This window comes from Phytophthora cinnamomi (genome assembly GCF_018691715.1).
Source record: "Phytophthora cinnamomi strain GKB4 chromosome Unknown Contig53, whole genome shotgun sequence".
NCBI lineage: Eukaryota > Oomycota > Peronosporomycetes > Peronosporales > Peronosporaceae > Phytophthora > Phytophthora cinnamomi.
The window spans coordinates 1,042,895-1,057,624 of record NW_027150986.1 but is presented as its reverse complement, the minus strand read 5'-3'; the positions used below and the strand labels follow the sequence as shown (position 1 = coordinate 1,057,624).

General features: G+C 56.0%; 6 protein-coding genes across 7 annotated transcripts; 3 read left to right on the top strand and 3 right to left on the bottom strand.

The window, feature by feature from the left end:
* Positions 1-911: 911 nt before the first annotated feature.
* Positions 912-3,257, top strand: IUM83_00264 (Lysosomal beta glucosidase; the record flags this gene model as incomplete). Its single annotated transcript, XM_067924024.1, has 1 exon — positions 912-3,257. The coding sequence occupies one exon, from the start codon at positions 912-914 to the stop codon at positions 3,255-3,257; it is 2,346 nt and encodes a 781-aa protein (XP_067789362.1).
* A 754-nt stretch (positions 3,258-4,011) lies between these two features.
* Positions 4,012-6,402, top strand: IUM83_00263 (Lysosomal beta glucosidase; the record flags this gene model as incomplete). Of its 2 annotated transcripts, none has more annotated exons than XM_067924023.1 (1): positions 4,012-6,402. In XM_067924023.1, the coding sequence occupies one exon, from the start codon at positions 4,012-4,014 to the stop codon at positions 6,400-6,402; it is 2,391 nt and encodes a 796-aa protein (XP_067788924.1). The 2 variants fall into 2 exon arrangements, with proteins under 2 accessions (XP_067788924.1, XP_067788923.1); XM_067924022.1 differs by having other exon boundaries at positions 4,990-6,402.
* A 184-nt stretch (positions 6,403-6,586) lies between these two features.
* IUM83_00262 (M96 mating-specific protein family) lies at positions 6,587-8,285 on the top strand (the record flags this gene model as incomplete). Its single annotated transcript, XM_067924021.1, has 4 exons — positions 6,587-7,351; positions 7,444-7,521; positions 7,750-7,785; positions 7,854-8,285. The coding sequence occupies 4 exons, from the start codon at positions 6,587-6,589 to the stop codon at positions 8,283-8,285; spliced, it is 1,311 nt and encodes a 436-aa protein (XP_067789364.1).
* Positions 8,286-8,600: 315 nt separating this feature from the next.
* Positions 8,601-9,771, bottom strand: IUM83_00261 (M96 mating-specific protein family; the record flags this gene model as incomplete). The annotated part of the gene is made up of 3 exons (XM_067924020.1): positions 8,601-8,660; positions 8,737-8,814; positions 8,893-9,771. The coding sequence occupies 3 exons, from the start codon at positions 9,769-9,771 to the stop codon at positions 8,601-8,603; spliced, it is 1,017 nt and encodes a 338-aa protein (XP_067789366.1).
* Positions 9,772-9,878: 107 nt separating this feature from the next.
* IUM83_00260 (Dynein heavy chain 1) lies at positions 9,879-11,453 on the bottom strand (the record flags this gene model as incomplete). The annotated part of the gene is made up of 3 exons (XM_067924019.1): positions 9,879-10,331; positions 10,408-10,752; positions 10,827-11,453. 3 exons carry the CDS (start codon positions 11,451-11,453, stop codon positions 9,879-9,881), a joined length of 1,425 nt encoding a protein of 474 aa, XP_067789365.1.
* A 75-nt stretch (positions 11,454-11,528) lies between these two features.
* On the bottom strand, positions 11,529-14,622 carry IUM83_00259 (M96 mating-specific protein family; the record flags this gene model as incomplete). The annotated part of the gene is made up of 7 exons (XM_067924018.1): positions 11,529-11,957; positions 12,027-12,371; positions 12,442-12,503; positions 12,637-13,033; positions 13,140-13,550; positions 13,641-13,985; positions 14,086-14,622. The coding sequence occupies 7 exons, from the start codon at positions 14,620-14,622 to the stop codon at positions 11,529-11,531; spliced, it is 2,526 nt and encodes an 841-aa protein (XP_067789457.1).
* Positions 14,623-14,730: the final 108 nt, after the last annotated feature.

Below are 14,730 nucleotides of genomic sequence, written 5' to 3'. Positions count from 1 at the left end.
TACAGCTCATCGGGAAGCACGCGTGGATGCATCCGTTACGATACCCATGAAAGCCAGAACGTGGCTCGTCGAGGTTTTGCCACACTCATTAAACAAATCGAAATTGCCTAAGACACCGGCCTTGTCTTTGGAGTGGATACGGATACGGACCCGTGAAGGTGTAGGAACCCCAGACTTGTTGGATTCCGAGAAGACTAAGGGCACTACAACGTTGGACAGGCCGAAAGTGTGGGTGCCAACGCACCTGGTAAACATTCGCGGCAGTCCACATCGACACTGCACATGAACCACAATTCAACCCTACGAAGCTGATCTCTCTGATGATCTCTATATTATACTGCGGAGCAGATAAGAAGAAAGATTTCGTTATTTCGAGGGCTACTAACTGAAGTTCAGTCACTACAGGTAACTTTTCAATGTTACGACCGTCTCCTTCGTGCGAGAACTTTAATCTTCAGTTGATTTGTAGTTGCATGGCTCTCTGGGCGCGCCGAGTGTCCTACCCGCTTTTACCTATCGTACGCTTTACATTTTGCGTGCTCTGGTGGATCAGCGGGTGCGGGATCGAAGCATTACAGTGTGCTGCTAGTAGAACCCTTACTTCGTCCAGCCGGCATTGCAGCTCTTTGCGATACAGGCAATTTTCGTGGGCAGCAGAGGCTGTGCTCTACCAAAGCTCTTCGACCCCACAACACCGTAAAATGGCTTGCATTTTGGTGCGCCCACCTCGGCCAGCACCGTACAACGTGGATGGGACATTCACGCCCAAGGAGTTGCTCCCCACGACCAAACATTTGCAATTCGGGCTGTCCGCTGCAGACCCACTTTTTATCTTTCTCACTGCGCCACGCAGGACATTCTCAGCGCACAATCCGGACGTAGCCACGCTACGGCTACGTTAACGCTGAAAAATGGTCAAACTCTTCGCAGCCGCAGTGTGTCTAGCTGCGTTGCTGCCTGACACAACATTGTCATCAACTGCTGCCGAGGATAGCGTGTTGGACACCCGAGCGCAATCTATCGTCGATGGATTCACGACGGCGCAGGTCATCGGCCAAATGACGCAAATCGATATCAGCACCGTCATGAATCCCAAGGACAACACGCTCAACGAGGACTGGGTGCGCCTGTACGCCCAGCGGTATGTCGGGTCGTACCTCAACACGATTTGGGATGAACCCATGCAGAAGAAATTCGGTTGGACTGCCTCCGAGTTCCGCGCTGTTGTTAAGCGCATTCAGGAAATCTCTATGGAGGAAAACGGTGGCCACCCGATCATCTACGGTCTCGACTCAGTTCACGGCGCCAACTACGTCGACGGAGCTGTGATTTTCCCGCAGCAAATTAACGGCGGTGCGAGTTTCAATCCCGATCTCGTGTACGAAATGGGCCGCACCACGGCGCGTGACACCGAAGCTGCAGGCATCCCATGGGTCTTCGGCCCCATCCTCGACATCTCTCAAAATCCGCTGTGGTCTCGCACGTACGAGACGTTCGGCGAGGACCCCTACCTGGGATCCGTGATGGCAGACGCCATTGTTCGTGGACTCCAGAGCTACAACCAAACCGCTGCCTGCATGAAGCATTTCATCGGGTATTCCAAGACCCCAACTGGACATGACCGCGACAACGTTATCATGGCGGACTACGATCTTCTGAATTACTTCTTGCCACCGTTCAAGGCTGCCATTGAGGCCGGCGCCATGTCGACGATGGAAAACTACATCTCGATCAACGGAGACCCGGTGATCGCGAACCCCCGCATCTTGAACGACCTGCTGCGCTCTGACCTTGGATTTGACGGCCTGCTTGTTTCGGACTGGGCTGAGATCAACAACCTCAAAGACTGGCACCGCGTTGTGAACAGCTACGAGGACGCGGTGGCCTTGTCGCTGAAGGAGACTTCTCTTGATATGAGCATGGTGCCCAACGACACGAAGTTTATCGAATACGCGCAAAACATGCTGAAGAAGTATCCCGAGAATGAAGTCCGCCTGCGTAAGTCCGCCAAGCGCATCATTAAGACGAAGCTGAAGCTGGGGCTGTACGAAAATCCCGTGCCTGGCGAGCAGTTTGTCTCAATGGTTGGCAGCGACGACGACAAGACTGCGGCTCTGAACATGGCTCGCGAATCCATCGTGCTTCTGAAGAACGCTGAAGACGTCTTGCCCCTGCCGAAGGATGCCTCCGTCTTCCTTACGGGTCACTCTGCGAACAACGTGGGCTACCAGTGTGGTGGATGGAGCAAGGCGTGGCAAGGCTACTCGGGCAACTCGATGTTCCCGAACGGCGTGAGTGTCCGTCAAGGTTTTGAGAACTTGGTTGGCAACAACTCGTTCACGTACTTCAACGGCCTGCTAGCGAACGGCTCCATTTCGGACGAGGACCTGGCTACGGCTGTGAGTTTCGCGAGCCAGCACGAGTACACGGTTGCTGTGATCGGCGAGTCCCAGTACACTGAGAAGCCTGGCGACATTGATGATCTCGCGCTGCCCGAAGGCCAGGTGAAGTACATCGAGGCGCTTCGTGCGACCAACACGAAGATGATCGTTGTTCTGTTCGAGGGCCGTCCTCGCCTGCTTGGGTCGATCCCTGATCACTCGATGGCCATCATCGACGGCCTCCTGCCGTGCGAGCTCGGCGGTCAGGCTATGGCCGAGATCATTTACGGCGAGGTGAACCCGAGCGGCAGACTGCCGATCACATACCCAAAGGACCCGGCTAATATCGCCATCCCATATAACCACCGCGTCACGACGCGATGCGCCTGGGACAACTGCTGGCAGCAATGGGACTTCGGTTCGGGTCTCAGCTACACGCAGTTCAACTACTCTGCTGTAACGCTGGACACGACGCTGCTCACGAGCGCGGATGAAACGGTGACCGCCACTGTGACCGTGACGAACGTGGGCGCCCGTGCCGGTAAGGAGACCGTCATGCTGTTCTTGATCCAGCCGTACCGCCTAATCTCCGTGCCGGAGGTGAAGCAGCTGAAGAAGTTTAAGAAGATTGAGCTGCAGGCTGGCGAGTCCATAGACGTCTCGTTCACGCTGACCACGAACGATTTGAGCGTGTACGACCCGCAGATCGGCAAGGGCCTGAAGCGAGTATTCGAGGACAGCGACTTCGTGGTGGCCATGAAGCCGGAAACGTGGTGCGACGTGTACAACAACATCACCAACCCTCTGTGCGCCGAGTTCAGCGTCGACACCAGCAGTGGCGCAGGCACCGTCAACGTTGGCAGTGGGCTCGTTTAAGTGAGTCGCAAGACACAATTCCGCTTTGAATGAAGAAGCGGGCTTGGACCATTGGTCGGATCGATATTACAAAATACACTTGATAATAAAAATATACTTCTTCTCCTTCTCGGTTATCACTTGGCTCGGTAGACGATAAACAAGGAGCAACCTTCACCAAACGTAAGCTTATCAAACTTAGATCGTTCGGCGCAATGACTTGATCGATACTGACGTGATCCCATCGATTTGAAGGCAACCCAGCATGGCTTGCACATCGAGCAAAATTTTCTGGATACATGTTGGTACTGTGCATGTACCGCCACCCCGATGTTGCCAACAAACCCGCCGAGAGGACATCGTCTGCTCGTGGGGCTTCGACACTCCATTGTCCTGACGCAGAGTGACCCGAATCCTTCCGTCTACAATTATCCAGCAAGTAGTAGATCTACCTCCGTGCCGTGAGCTCTCAACGGCTGACGAATTCAAATGCGGCGATATGGCGACCCCGTTCTGATCGAACTGACCAAGTCGCTGCAACTGTACGTGTACATATACTCTTGCGCGATCTCCATTACTACCTCGCGATATGAAAGGGCCAAAATGGTACTCGAAGCGCGTCACCTGATCCGAGTGCGCCGGCAGCAATGACAATGCGTCGGCGATGTGCGAGGCACACCGGACCAGCGACCCCAGCCAGCTACCCGAGCAGCGCCCGCGATGACCTTCATCATTCCCCCATTTTCCTCCAGGAAACTACCGTGCACAGGTCTCGATGACCACGAATTGGCTTCTGGTGGCAATTCACGCAGCACTGCTGCACTCGGCGCTCGCCAGCTCCTCCTCTAGCGGCAGCGACAGCTTGGACGCGCAGGCGCAGACGATCGTGAATGACTTCTCGACGGACCAAGTCATCGGCCAAATGTGTCAGCTCGACATCAGCATGGTGCTCAACGACGACAACTCCGTGAACGAGACGCTGGTGCGCCGATACGCCAAACTGGGCGTGGGTTCCTACTTGAACTCACCGTTCGCAGGATGGAACGCCACCGGGTGGCGAAACGCGATCAAGGAGATCCAAACGTACCACATGGACGAAAACGGAGGACACCCGATGGTGTACGGACTCGACTCGGTGCACGGCGCGCAGTATGTGGACCAGGCTGTGATGTTCCCGCAGCAGATCAATGCAGGTGCAAGCTTCAACCCCGAGTTGGCGCGTGCGATGGGCTACATCACAGCGCGTGATACGGCTGCAGCAGGAATTACTTGGGTATTAGGACCCATTCTCGACATTTCGTACAACCCCTTGTGGACGCGTACGTACGAGACATTCGGAGAAGACCCGTATTTGACTTCGGTGCTTGGCGCCGCCTACATCCGAGGAGTGCAGAACAACAGCCAGAGCGGAGCCTGCATGAAACATTTTATCGGGTACTCGCAGACAGCCACGGGTGTGGACCGCGAGAGCACCACCATTTCAGACTACGACCTGCTGAATCACCACGTGCCGTCGTTCAAGGCTGGCATCGAGCACGGCGCCATGTCGACGATGGAGAACTACGTCTCGGTAAATGGGGTCCCCGTCGTCTCAAGCACTAAAATTTTGAAAAATCTACTTCGCAACGACCTCGACTTCAGTGGTGTTGTTGTCACAGATTGGGGTGAGGTGAACAATCTCCAGAGCTGGCACCGCGTTGTAAGCACGCAGCAAGATGCTGTTGAATTGGTGATCGCCAACACCTCGCTAGACATGAGCATGGTACCGTACAGTACGGACTTCATTGACCAAGCAAAGTACGTGCTGTCCAGCAATTCTGACTATGAGGATCGTCTCCGCTCTTCAGCCAAGCGTATCATCAAGATGAAGCTCCAGATGGGTCTCTACGACACCCCAGTCCCCGGCGAGGATAATGTTGACCTGGTTGGGAATGACGACGACTTGGAGGAGGCGCTAAATCTTGCCAGGGAGTCCATCGTGCTACTCAAGAACGACGACAATCTTCTGCCGCTCCGCAACGGTACCTCGTTGTTCCTGACGGGATTTTCTGTTGATGACATCGGCTACCAGTGTGGAGGTTGGAGTATTTATTGGCAAGGAACCTCCGGCAACGACTATTTTGCGCATGGTACATCAGTGCGACAGGGTATCGAGGACTTGGTCGGCACCGACTCAGTTACATATTTCAACGGGCTCAATGCCGACGGAACGTACTCTGACGAAGACCTCTCGACAGCGACAGGATATGCCAGCAGCGCTGACGTGGTCGTTGTCGCCATCGGTGAAGCCCCTTATGCCGAAAAGTGGGGTGATATCGACGAATTGACGCTGCCCTCGGGTCAACTCGAGTATGTTCAGGCCCTCGCGAATACTGGCACCAAGGTAGTGCTAATTCTGTTCGAAGGCCGTCCAAGACTGCTCGGTTCGCTACCTGACTTGGTGAGCGCCGTTGTGTGGGGTGGTCTTCCCTGCGAGCAAGGCGGTCAGGCCATGGCAGAAATCCTGTTTGGTGAGGTAAACCCGAGTGGAAGGTTGCCTATCACGTACCCGAAGTACTCTGGCCACATCATGATCCCATACCGCCACCGGGTCGACACCCAGTGCACCTACGGCGACTGCGAAATGCAATGGGACTTTGGTGCCGGGTTAAGCTACACCAGTTTCTGGTACTCCGACTTGACACTCAGCACCAAGAAGATCACCAGCCAGTCCAACACGCTTACAGCATCGGTGGCGGTGACGAACAACGGCACGATGGCTGGCAAGGAGACCGTCATGCTGTTCATGATTCAGCCCTACCGGTCCATCTCAGTCCCCGAAGTCAAGATGCTGCGGAAGTTCGAGAAGATCGAGCTCGAGGCGGGGGCCTCCACAACCGTCATGTTCACACTCACGGCTGACGACTGGAGCGTGTACAAGCCTAATATCGGCAGCGGCTTCAACCAGGTGGCCGAAAACGGCGAATTCGTCGTGGCCATCCACCCCGACACGGACTGCGACGTGTATAACGACGCCGGTATCACCAACAACCTGTGCGCGACCTTCACGCTGGCGGCGACCTCTGCTACTGTCGGCGACAGCACGAGCTCTTCCGCGTCTATGGCCGAATTTGCATGGTGGGCTGCAGCTCTGAGCCTTGTGGTCGGATTCACGTTTTGCGAGTGATGCGCTGCAACTTGAAGTTGTCACCTAGATGTATGTGGCGCACACAAATCCAGGTCAACCCCGAGTCTACGTTTAAATCTATAGCTGTAGGTTAGATCCTACATTCAGTATTAAACGTGGACCAATCAGCACGTACTATTTGTTCCGGTGATTCGTTTAACTGTATTTTTTAATTGAGCTCCTGATGGCCTTCCTGGAGGACGACGACGCCGTGCGCGCCTTCGAGGCGGCGCTGTCCTTCGTGGAGCAGTACTCCATCGGCACGTCGGTGTTCACGTCGGCCCCCTCGGCGTCGGGAGCCGCCGGTGCCGCCTTCTCGCCGTCGCTGGCGTCCGCGCCAGTCGATGACATCGAGCTGCTGTCGCCCAGTCTCGCGCCGGCTTTCGGAGGCGCGTACGCGTCCCCCGGGGAAGGGAGCGACACGTCCATGACGTCACCGTCTTCGCCCGCGTTCCAGCTCTCGAGCAAGCCCTCCGCGAGGCTGGAACTCGGTCTTCCGGCCACAGGACAGGTGTCGACGAAGCGGAAGACCGTTGCGAGAGGCAGGAAGAAGTCCGCGGGCCCCAAGAAGCCCGTGACCAGAGGAGACCCCAACAGAGCCAGGAACGAACGGAAGATCGAGCTGGCCTACCTCAGAGAGAAGGTGGCGCAGCTGGAGCTGGAGATGAAGGCGCTGAAGCTCCACCCGAGGACGCAGACGCGAGCCATTCGCCAGCATGGAGAGAAGACGAGCGTGCAGACGATAAAGCAAGACGAAGGAGACGACTCCACCGTCTCGCTGTACGACCCGGTGCAGGTGCCGACGGTGTGGAAGGAAGTGGCGTGTCGTCAACGCAGGCGGAGGGAGAAGGCGGAGCGGGAGAACGTGCGACTCAAGCTCATTCTGGAGAACCAGATCAAGATGGCCAAAGGGCTGGAGAGTTTGCTGCAGAAGAGAGCAAAGCAACAGGTCGGTGGAGGCGTGAATGGTGTAGTGGATGGGTGGGTAGTGTTGTTGATGGAGTGGTTTGCTGTCTGCATGGTTGGTTCTTGGCGGTCTAGGTTGTGGAGTGCACGAGTTTATCGCAAACCAAAAAGTCCAAGTACTCGCAGGGACGGACGCTGGATTTCCGTGCTGACGTGAGCGACTTCAAGGACTTGTTGGCCCACCTCGATAGGGCGTACCGTGAGGTGGATGCCGTGTTTGCTGCGAACGGATTGGCGACGATGGAGACCACGCACCGAGACGCTAGAATGCGTGAGGGCGCCGATTGCATGTACCTGGACATTTTTGCGAACAAGGTCATGCCGTTTGGGATGCGTGCAACAGCTCAAGCTGTGTGGAACCACTTTAAGGGGGCTGAGAAGCATCGCGGTAACATGTATGAGGGGAAGGTGGCAAAGGTGAGCAGCGGCCACTGCGCGATCGTTTTTGCATGTAGGATTAACTTTGTGTATGTGGTTGCATAAAGCATTTGGAGACCCCAGACACGCCGGACACGATTATTGAGGACTTTGCGAAGGAATTCTTTGCCGACAGTGCACGAGCAGACTTCCATGCAAAACAGGTACTACGGCGCTACGTGGAAGAAGACCGCGAAATCGTGATCTGGGTTGCAAGTGTCGTTCCGCTAGAATTTGACGACCAGCGCGTCAAAGGCCTTGGTTTTCGCCATCAGGGATACGCGGTCACAAAACGAGCAAAGGCATCCACACCAAATCGAGAATTCTCGCTACTTCAAATATGCTCGCTCGTGTCACCGGAGAAAGAGGATCACACCGTATATGACCCTGCAGCAGTGCGCGCACTAACGGATTTCATGTTGGGCACTGTAGCCGGCAACACCACGGCAAGCCAGGAGCTTATCGAGAATGTTTTGATGGACCAGGCGGTCAAGATGTAGTCATGACGATGGCCTGCCAATTTCTGTGATGCACGTACACTAAAACAAAAATATGCTGTTTCTTGTCTTATTGCATTTTGCACAACTACACTTTACACGTGAGATGCGTTCTACTGACTGAGCGGTCTAGCAGCGTGTTTTCGATGAGCTCGCGATGAGCTCGTTGATTTTGTGCTGCGTGGATGGTCAGGAAATTTGTCAGTGCCCGCAGACTCGATGGGTCATATCGAAGTCGGGCTCCCTGGTCCAGATATATAAGCGAACACTGCTGGAGCACAGAAATCTCCTGGTCTAGGGTGGAGTGCGGGGACCGCTTCACCACCACTTGACCCCGAAGATTGTATGCCAAGCCACGGAGCATTTTGTGCTTGACCTCTGCTGGGGTTAAGCGTGCAACCCAGATTATAATATCACGGTCCGTTTCGATGTAGCGGCGCACCACTTGCCTTACTTGCACATCTGCTCGAGCAGAGTTTGAGAACAGCTCCTTGGTAAAGTCCTCTACGATCGTGTAGGGCTGATCCACGTTCTAAAACAAAACACAAGAAGGTGGATAGCATTTCGTCAGAATTGCCATGCACTATCAAGTCGCGCAGGACTAACGCACCTTAGCAGTTTTCTGGTACAGCCCACCGTTGCCCATAATGTGCTTTTCCATTCCCTTCCAGTGATCCCATGCGACCTCCTGGGTGTCCTGCAACCCGAACGGTAGCTCCTTGAAGGTGAAAAACTCCATGTACTTGCCGTTGAAGCCTTCACGAATATGCACATCGATCGGAGAGATCGTCATGTTTGCTAGACCATTGGCCGCGAGCATGGTATCCAATTCCAAGCGGGCAGAATCAAGGTGTCTGAACAGGCCTTGGAACTCTCCAATATCCCCACGAAAGTCCAACACTCTGTCGACGTAGTGCCCCGAGAAGGCGGGATCTGTGAAGGCTGAGTACTCTTTCTCCAATTGAGCCGCTCGCTTCCGTAGCAAACTGCGCAGACTGTCCGCCACCTTCTGCTGTTGCTCCACCACCACCTTCAGGCGAATGTTCTCGCTCTCTGCCTCCCTCCGTCGCTTTCTCTGGCGACCCGCCATCTCCCGCCACACTCTCGGCACCAACGCCGTTTCCTCTCCACTCTGCCCAGCAGTCTCCTCCTCTTTGTCTGTTTGCTCAGCGGCTTTACTCTGCAGGGCCTGCCGGTCGAGCTGCAGCTTTTGCAGCTGCTCGCGCAAGAACGCGATCTCCTTCTTGCGCTCGTTGCGTGACCGGTTCGGGTCGCCGTAGACGCCCGTCCGACGCAGCATTTTCCTCCTCTCGTTGAACTCCTTCTTGCGTCTCAGCTTGTCTTCCAGCGAGCGCTGCCTCGCTGGTATTTGAGGCGGCGTTGGTGCCGCCTGTCCCTCAAACGACCCGTGCACATCATGTAGCGCGTCGTACTCGTCTAGGAAGGACAGCGCCGCTTCGAATGCATCGTCGTCGTCCAGCAGAGCCATTGTCAATGCTGGACTGTACTGTAGTGTACTGTACTGTAGACTGGTGATTCACGAATGAGTCACTGCTTGCAAAGTGTTCAGTGAGCCTCGATGGACAAAAATTAGGTTTACACGGTGCTACCAGCTGGTGCTGCTCCTGCTGTGAGCGCTTGGTCGACGAGTGCGTTCTCGATGAACTCGCGGTGGGCTCGCATGTTCTGGCCGATGCTGACTATCATGAAGTCGGTGATGGTGCGCAAGTCGTCGAGGCCGAACTTGGTCTCGATGTCGCGGTCGATGGAAATCATGTAGCAGAGCTTCAGAACGGAGAGCTCCCGCTTCGAGGTCGAGTCTGGAGACCGCTGGGTGACAGCGTAGCCCCGCAAGCTGTACGTCAGTCCGCGAAGCAGCTTGTTCTTCACCTCGATCGGCACTACGCGCGAGGTCCAGGCGATGATGTCGCGGTCATCTTCCACGAAGCGTCGGATGGCTTGCTTCACGCGGATGTCTGCTCGAGAGCTGTTGGAGACAATCTCCTTGTTGAAGTCCGAGATGAGTGTGAACGGCTCGCTGAGATCCGTCTGGCAAGCACACAAGACACGGCAATTAGCACAAGACTTTCATCAACTCCAGGAAGGGAAGTAGACCAGTGAATACCTTCTCAGCTTTTTGATAGAGGCTGCCATTGCCAAGATGCTTCTCAACACCCTTGAAGTGTTTCCAGGCCGCCTCCGCGGTGGAACGCACGTCAAAAGGCAGCGTTTTGTAAGTCGACAGTTCAAAGAAGTTGCCATCGACACCCTCCCGAACGTGCACGTCCACCGGCGAGACTCTCATCCCAGCCAGACCATTCGCCATGAAAACGTCGTCAAGCCTCCGATACGAAGCCTCAAGGCGCTGAAAGAGACCGTGGAAGTCCGATAAATCGCCACACAACTGCAACACGTCTACAGCATGGTGCTTTGAGCGAGCCAGAGTCATCAACGACGAGCACTCGTTCATCTGCAGATGAAAACACACACATCAGCAAGTGAGTTTTAGTGCCCCCACAAGTCCATCGAGCTTCGCGGACGTACCAGTTGCGACGCCCGCCTCTGCATCAAGCTGCGCAGACTGTCCGCCATCCTGGTTTGGCGCTCCACAGCGAGTCGCAAGAGCGCATTGTCTCGCTCTGCCTCCTCGCGTCGACGTTTCTGCTGCTCGGCTAGCCCCTGCCACATGCCCGTGATCTCCGTCGTCTTCCTGACCAGTGCAGTCGAACTCGGTTCATTCTCCTCCTTCTCCTCTTGGGCCTGCCGCGTCTTCAAAACCTCCAGGTCGAGCTGGAGCTTCTCCATCTGGTCCCGGAGATAAGCGATCTCACGCGAGCGCTCGTTGCGCGCGCGGTTGGCGTCGCCGTAGACGCCGGCCTTGCGCAGCAGCTTCCTGCGCGCATTGAGCTCTGCCTTGCGCCTCTGCTTCTCCTCCTCGCTCTCCTGTTTCTTCGTCGACGCTCTGTGCCGAGGGCGCTTGGCTTTCGGCGTGAAGCTGGCGGTCGAGTCGGTCGAGTCGTCGTCCTGCCTATCCGTTAGCGGAGACCGTACGTCTTCGAGCCCCGCGGGCCCCGTGCCAGGCACAAGGTCGTCCAGGAACGACAGAGCGGCCTCTAACACGGTGTCGTCGTCTAGTAGCAACGCCATACCAGCGGGGACGTCGACATTCATGCGCTAGTAGCTACTAAGAACTTGATGAACTGATGCGGTAGCGCAAGCAACGATGGTATTGACAGATGTCGCTAGTTATTTGTGATGTGAGAGAGATCGATCGATCAAAGCATTCTCGATCTGTTCCCGATGCGCCAGGATGTTCTGCTTCGTGGTGACCACGAGGAAGTTGATCAGCCCCTGCAGGTTGGCGGCGTCACACCGCACGTCGATGTCTTGGTCGAGAGAGATCAAGTAGCAAAGTTGCAGGACGGAGACCTCTCGATCTGGAGAAGACTCGGACGAGCGCTTGGTCACTGCGTAGCCTCGAAGGTGATACGTCAGTCCTTGTAGAATCTTGTGCTTGATCTCGATGGGGACTGCACGTGAAACCCAGAGCGCGATATCGCGGTCCTCCTCTACGTATCGCCGGATGACTTGCTTCACCTTAATATCCGCCCGAGAGCTGTTGGAGTAGACCTCCTTTTTGAAGTCCGCGATGATCGTGTACGGCTCGTCGAGGCCCTGCAACGTTAGACGCACAACCATGTAAGCAACCGGGGCTGTTAGCTAGAGTCGAGGCAGCACACTAACCTTCTCCGCCTTTTCGTACAGGTTGCCGTAGGCAAGGTGCTTCTCAACGCCTTTGAAGTGGTTCCATGTCGCCTCTGCAGCAGCACGGACGTCGAAAGGCAGCACTTTGTAGCTCGCGAACTTGAGAGATTTACCGTCGTCACCCTTGCGAACATGGACGTCTACTGGGGATATCGTCATACCAGCCAAGCCGTTGGTCATGAACACGTTGTCCACGTTTCGGTAGGCATTGTCAAGACGGCGAAAAAGACCCCGAAAGCCCTCCAGGTCTCCCTTAAAGTCGAGCACATGGAAGGAGTTCTGGTTGGAAGGAGCCGATGTCACCAGAGACGCACACTCATTCGTCTGCAAACACACAAGTCAGCAAACTGCGGACCGAGGACAGCAGAAACACCATAGAACGATGTCCCCCTACCAACTGTGCCGCTCGCCGTTGCATCTGCCTAGTCAAGCTGTTCGCCACCTTCCGTTGGCGCTCTACAGCGAGTCTCAGCAGCACATTGTCACGTTCTGCCTCTTGACGGCGGCGCCGCTGCTGGTCTGCCAGCCCCTGCCAGCCCCTGCCACAGGCTGGTGACCTGAGACCCCGTGTCGCTCATGGCCAACGCACTGCCATCCTCCTCCTTCATGTTCGCTCTCTGGTCATTAGTGTGCTGCCGAGTCTGCAGAATCTGCAGGTCGATCTGCAGCTTCCCCGCCTCCTCCCGCAGAGCCGTGATCGCCCGCGCGCGCTCGTTCCGCGCCTTGTTAGCGTCGCCGTAGACCCCCGCCTTCCGCAGCAGCTTCCTCCTCTCGTTGAACTCCGCTCTTCGCCTCTCTTTGTCGTCACCGCTCAATTCGTGCCTCCCTCCGGCGTCCTGGCGTGTACGCTTGGTCCTCGGCGGTGCGCTGTCGCGGGCTGGGCCCGAGTCATCATCAGTCTCAGGCACCTGCGCGTCCTGGCAGCACGCGCCAGTCGCAAACTCGTCCAGGAACGACAGCGCCGCCTCGAACGCGCCGTCGTCTTCCTGCAGAAACGCCATAGCGTCAATCAGGAATTGTAAAAATGGTATCGGTGATACCATGTACATGCATTACGGTGGTGATGTGAAATCATTGTGTGCGGCGCGCTACAGCCTGGTCTATGAGGATGTTCTCGATGCGCTCGCGGTGTGCGCGGATGTTTTGTGCGCTGTTCACGACCAAGAAGTTGGTCAGAGCATACAGGTCCGTCGTGGTTAGCTTCATGCTGGCGTCGTGGTCGAGAGAGATGAGTGAGCATTGCTGGAGCTCGGAGAGCTCTTGGCTTGGCGTCGAGTCGGGCGACCGCTTCGTGACAGCATAACCACGAAGGTGATACGTTAAACCACGCAGTAGCTTGTGCTTGATCTCTGCAGGCGCCACGCGTGCTACCCAGATCACAGCGTCGCGGTCGGCCCCCACAAACCGGCGCACAACTTGCTTCACTTTGATGTCGGCTCGAGACGTGTTGGCGTACAGCTCCTTGGTGAAGTGTTCGACGATAGTGTACGGCTCGTCGAGGTTCTGCAAGGCAGAAAACAACAACAAAATATGATACCCGATCCGTTAGATCGATGCAAGCGCGCAGGCTCGAGTTCTGCACGTGACACCTACGTTGGCAGCTTTCGCGTAGAGGCTGCCGTTGCCAAAGTGTTTCTCAACGCCCTTGAAGTGCTCCCAAATAGCCTCGGTGGTCGCACAAATATCAAAAGGCAGCAGTTTGTGGCTGAAGCACTCGAGGTATCGGCCGTCGGCGCTTTCGCGCAAGTGCACGTCGCTGGGGGAAAGAGCCGAGCTAGCCAGACCGTTGGCTGTGAACACCGCATCCAAGCCTCGGTACGCCGTCTCGAGGTGCTGAAAGAGCACCCGAAAGTCCTCCATATCCCCGTGGACGTCCAGCACGTTCACGACGTGATGTTCCAGGTATGGCTGTCTCGTCAAAGGTACGCAATCCTTCGTCTGCAGCGAGCATAACACGCCAAACCTCCGTTGGTCAGTGAACACAGCTAAGAAATGACAGCAGTCTAGAACTTAAGAGCAAGAGTAGAGCCTGCCTTACCAAGAGATCAGCTCGCCTTCTCAGCAAGCTGCTGAGCGTCCCCGCCAGCTTCCGTTGGCGCTCCACGCCGAGTCTCAGACGGATGTTCTCCCGCTCCGCCTCATCGCGTCGACTTCTCTGTCGCATCGCTAGTTCCTGCCACACGGAGGGGGCACGAGACGCCAATGTGGTCACGCTGGGAGCATCGCTCCGTCGTCGCAGCGACTCCTTCGCTGGCGTGGCCTCCCGCTCCTGCAAGACCTGGAGGTCAAGTTGAAGCTGCTCCAGCTGCTCGCGGAGGCGCGAGATCTCGGCCCGCTCTCCATTGCGAACGCGGTTCGGGTCTGCATACACGCCAGCTTTACGCATCGACCTCCGCCTCTCGTTCACCTGTCTGCGACGTCTCTCTCTGAGCTCGTTCGGGTCTACTATCACTGCAGCTGAAGGGAGCTGCGTACTGGGAGAGGAACCACCCGCGCCTTCTTCGTCGAGCGCAAACTCGTCCACGAAGGACAGCGCCGCCTTGAAGGCCTCGTCGTCGTCCTCGAGGAAGGCCATGGCACACTTGAACGGGAATACGTAACGGGAATGAGAGGGTTTATTGTTGGGGTTGTACCTCTGCTAACGTTAATAATTCGTGTTGCACGAACGCTTGCTTCGGATACC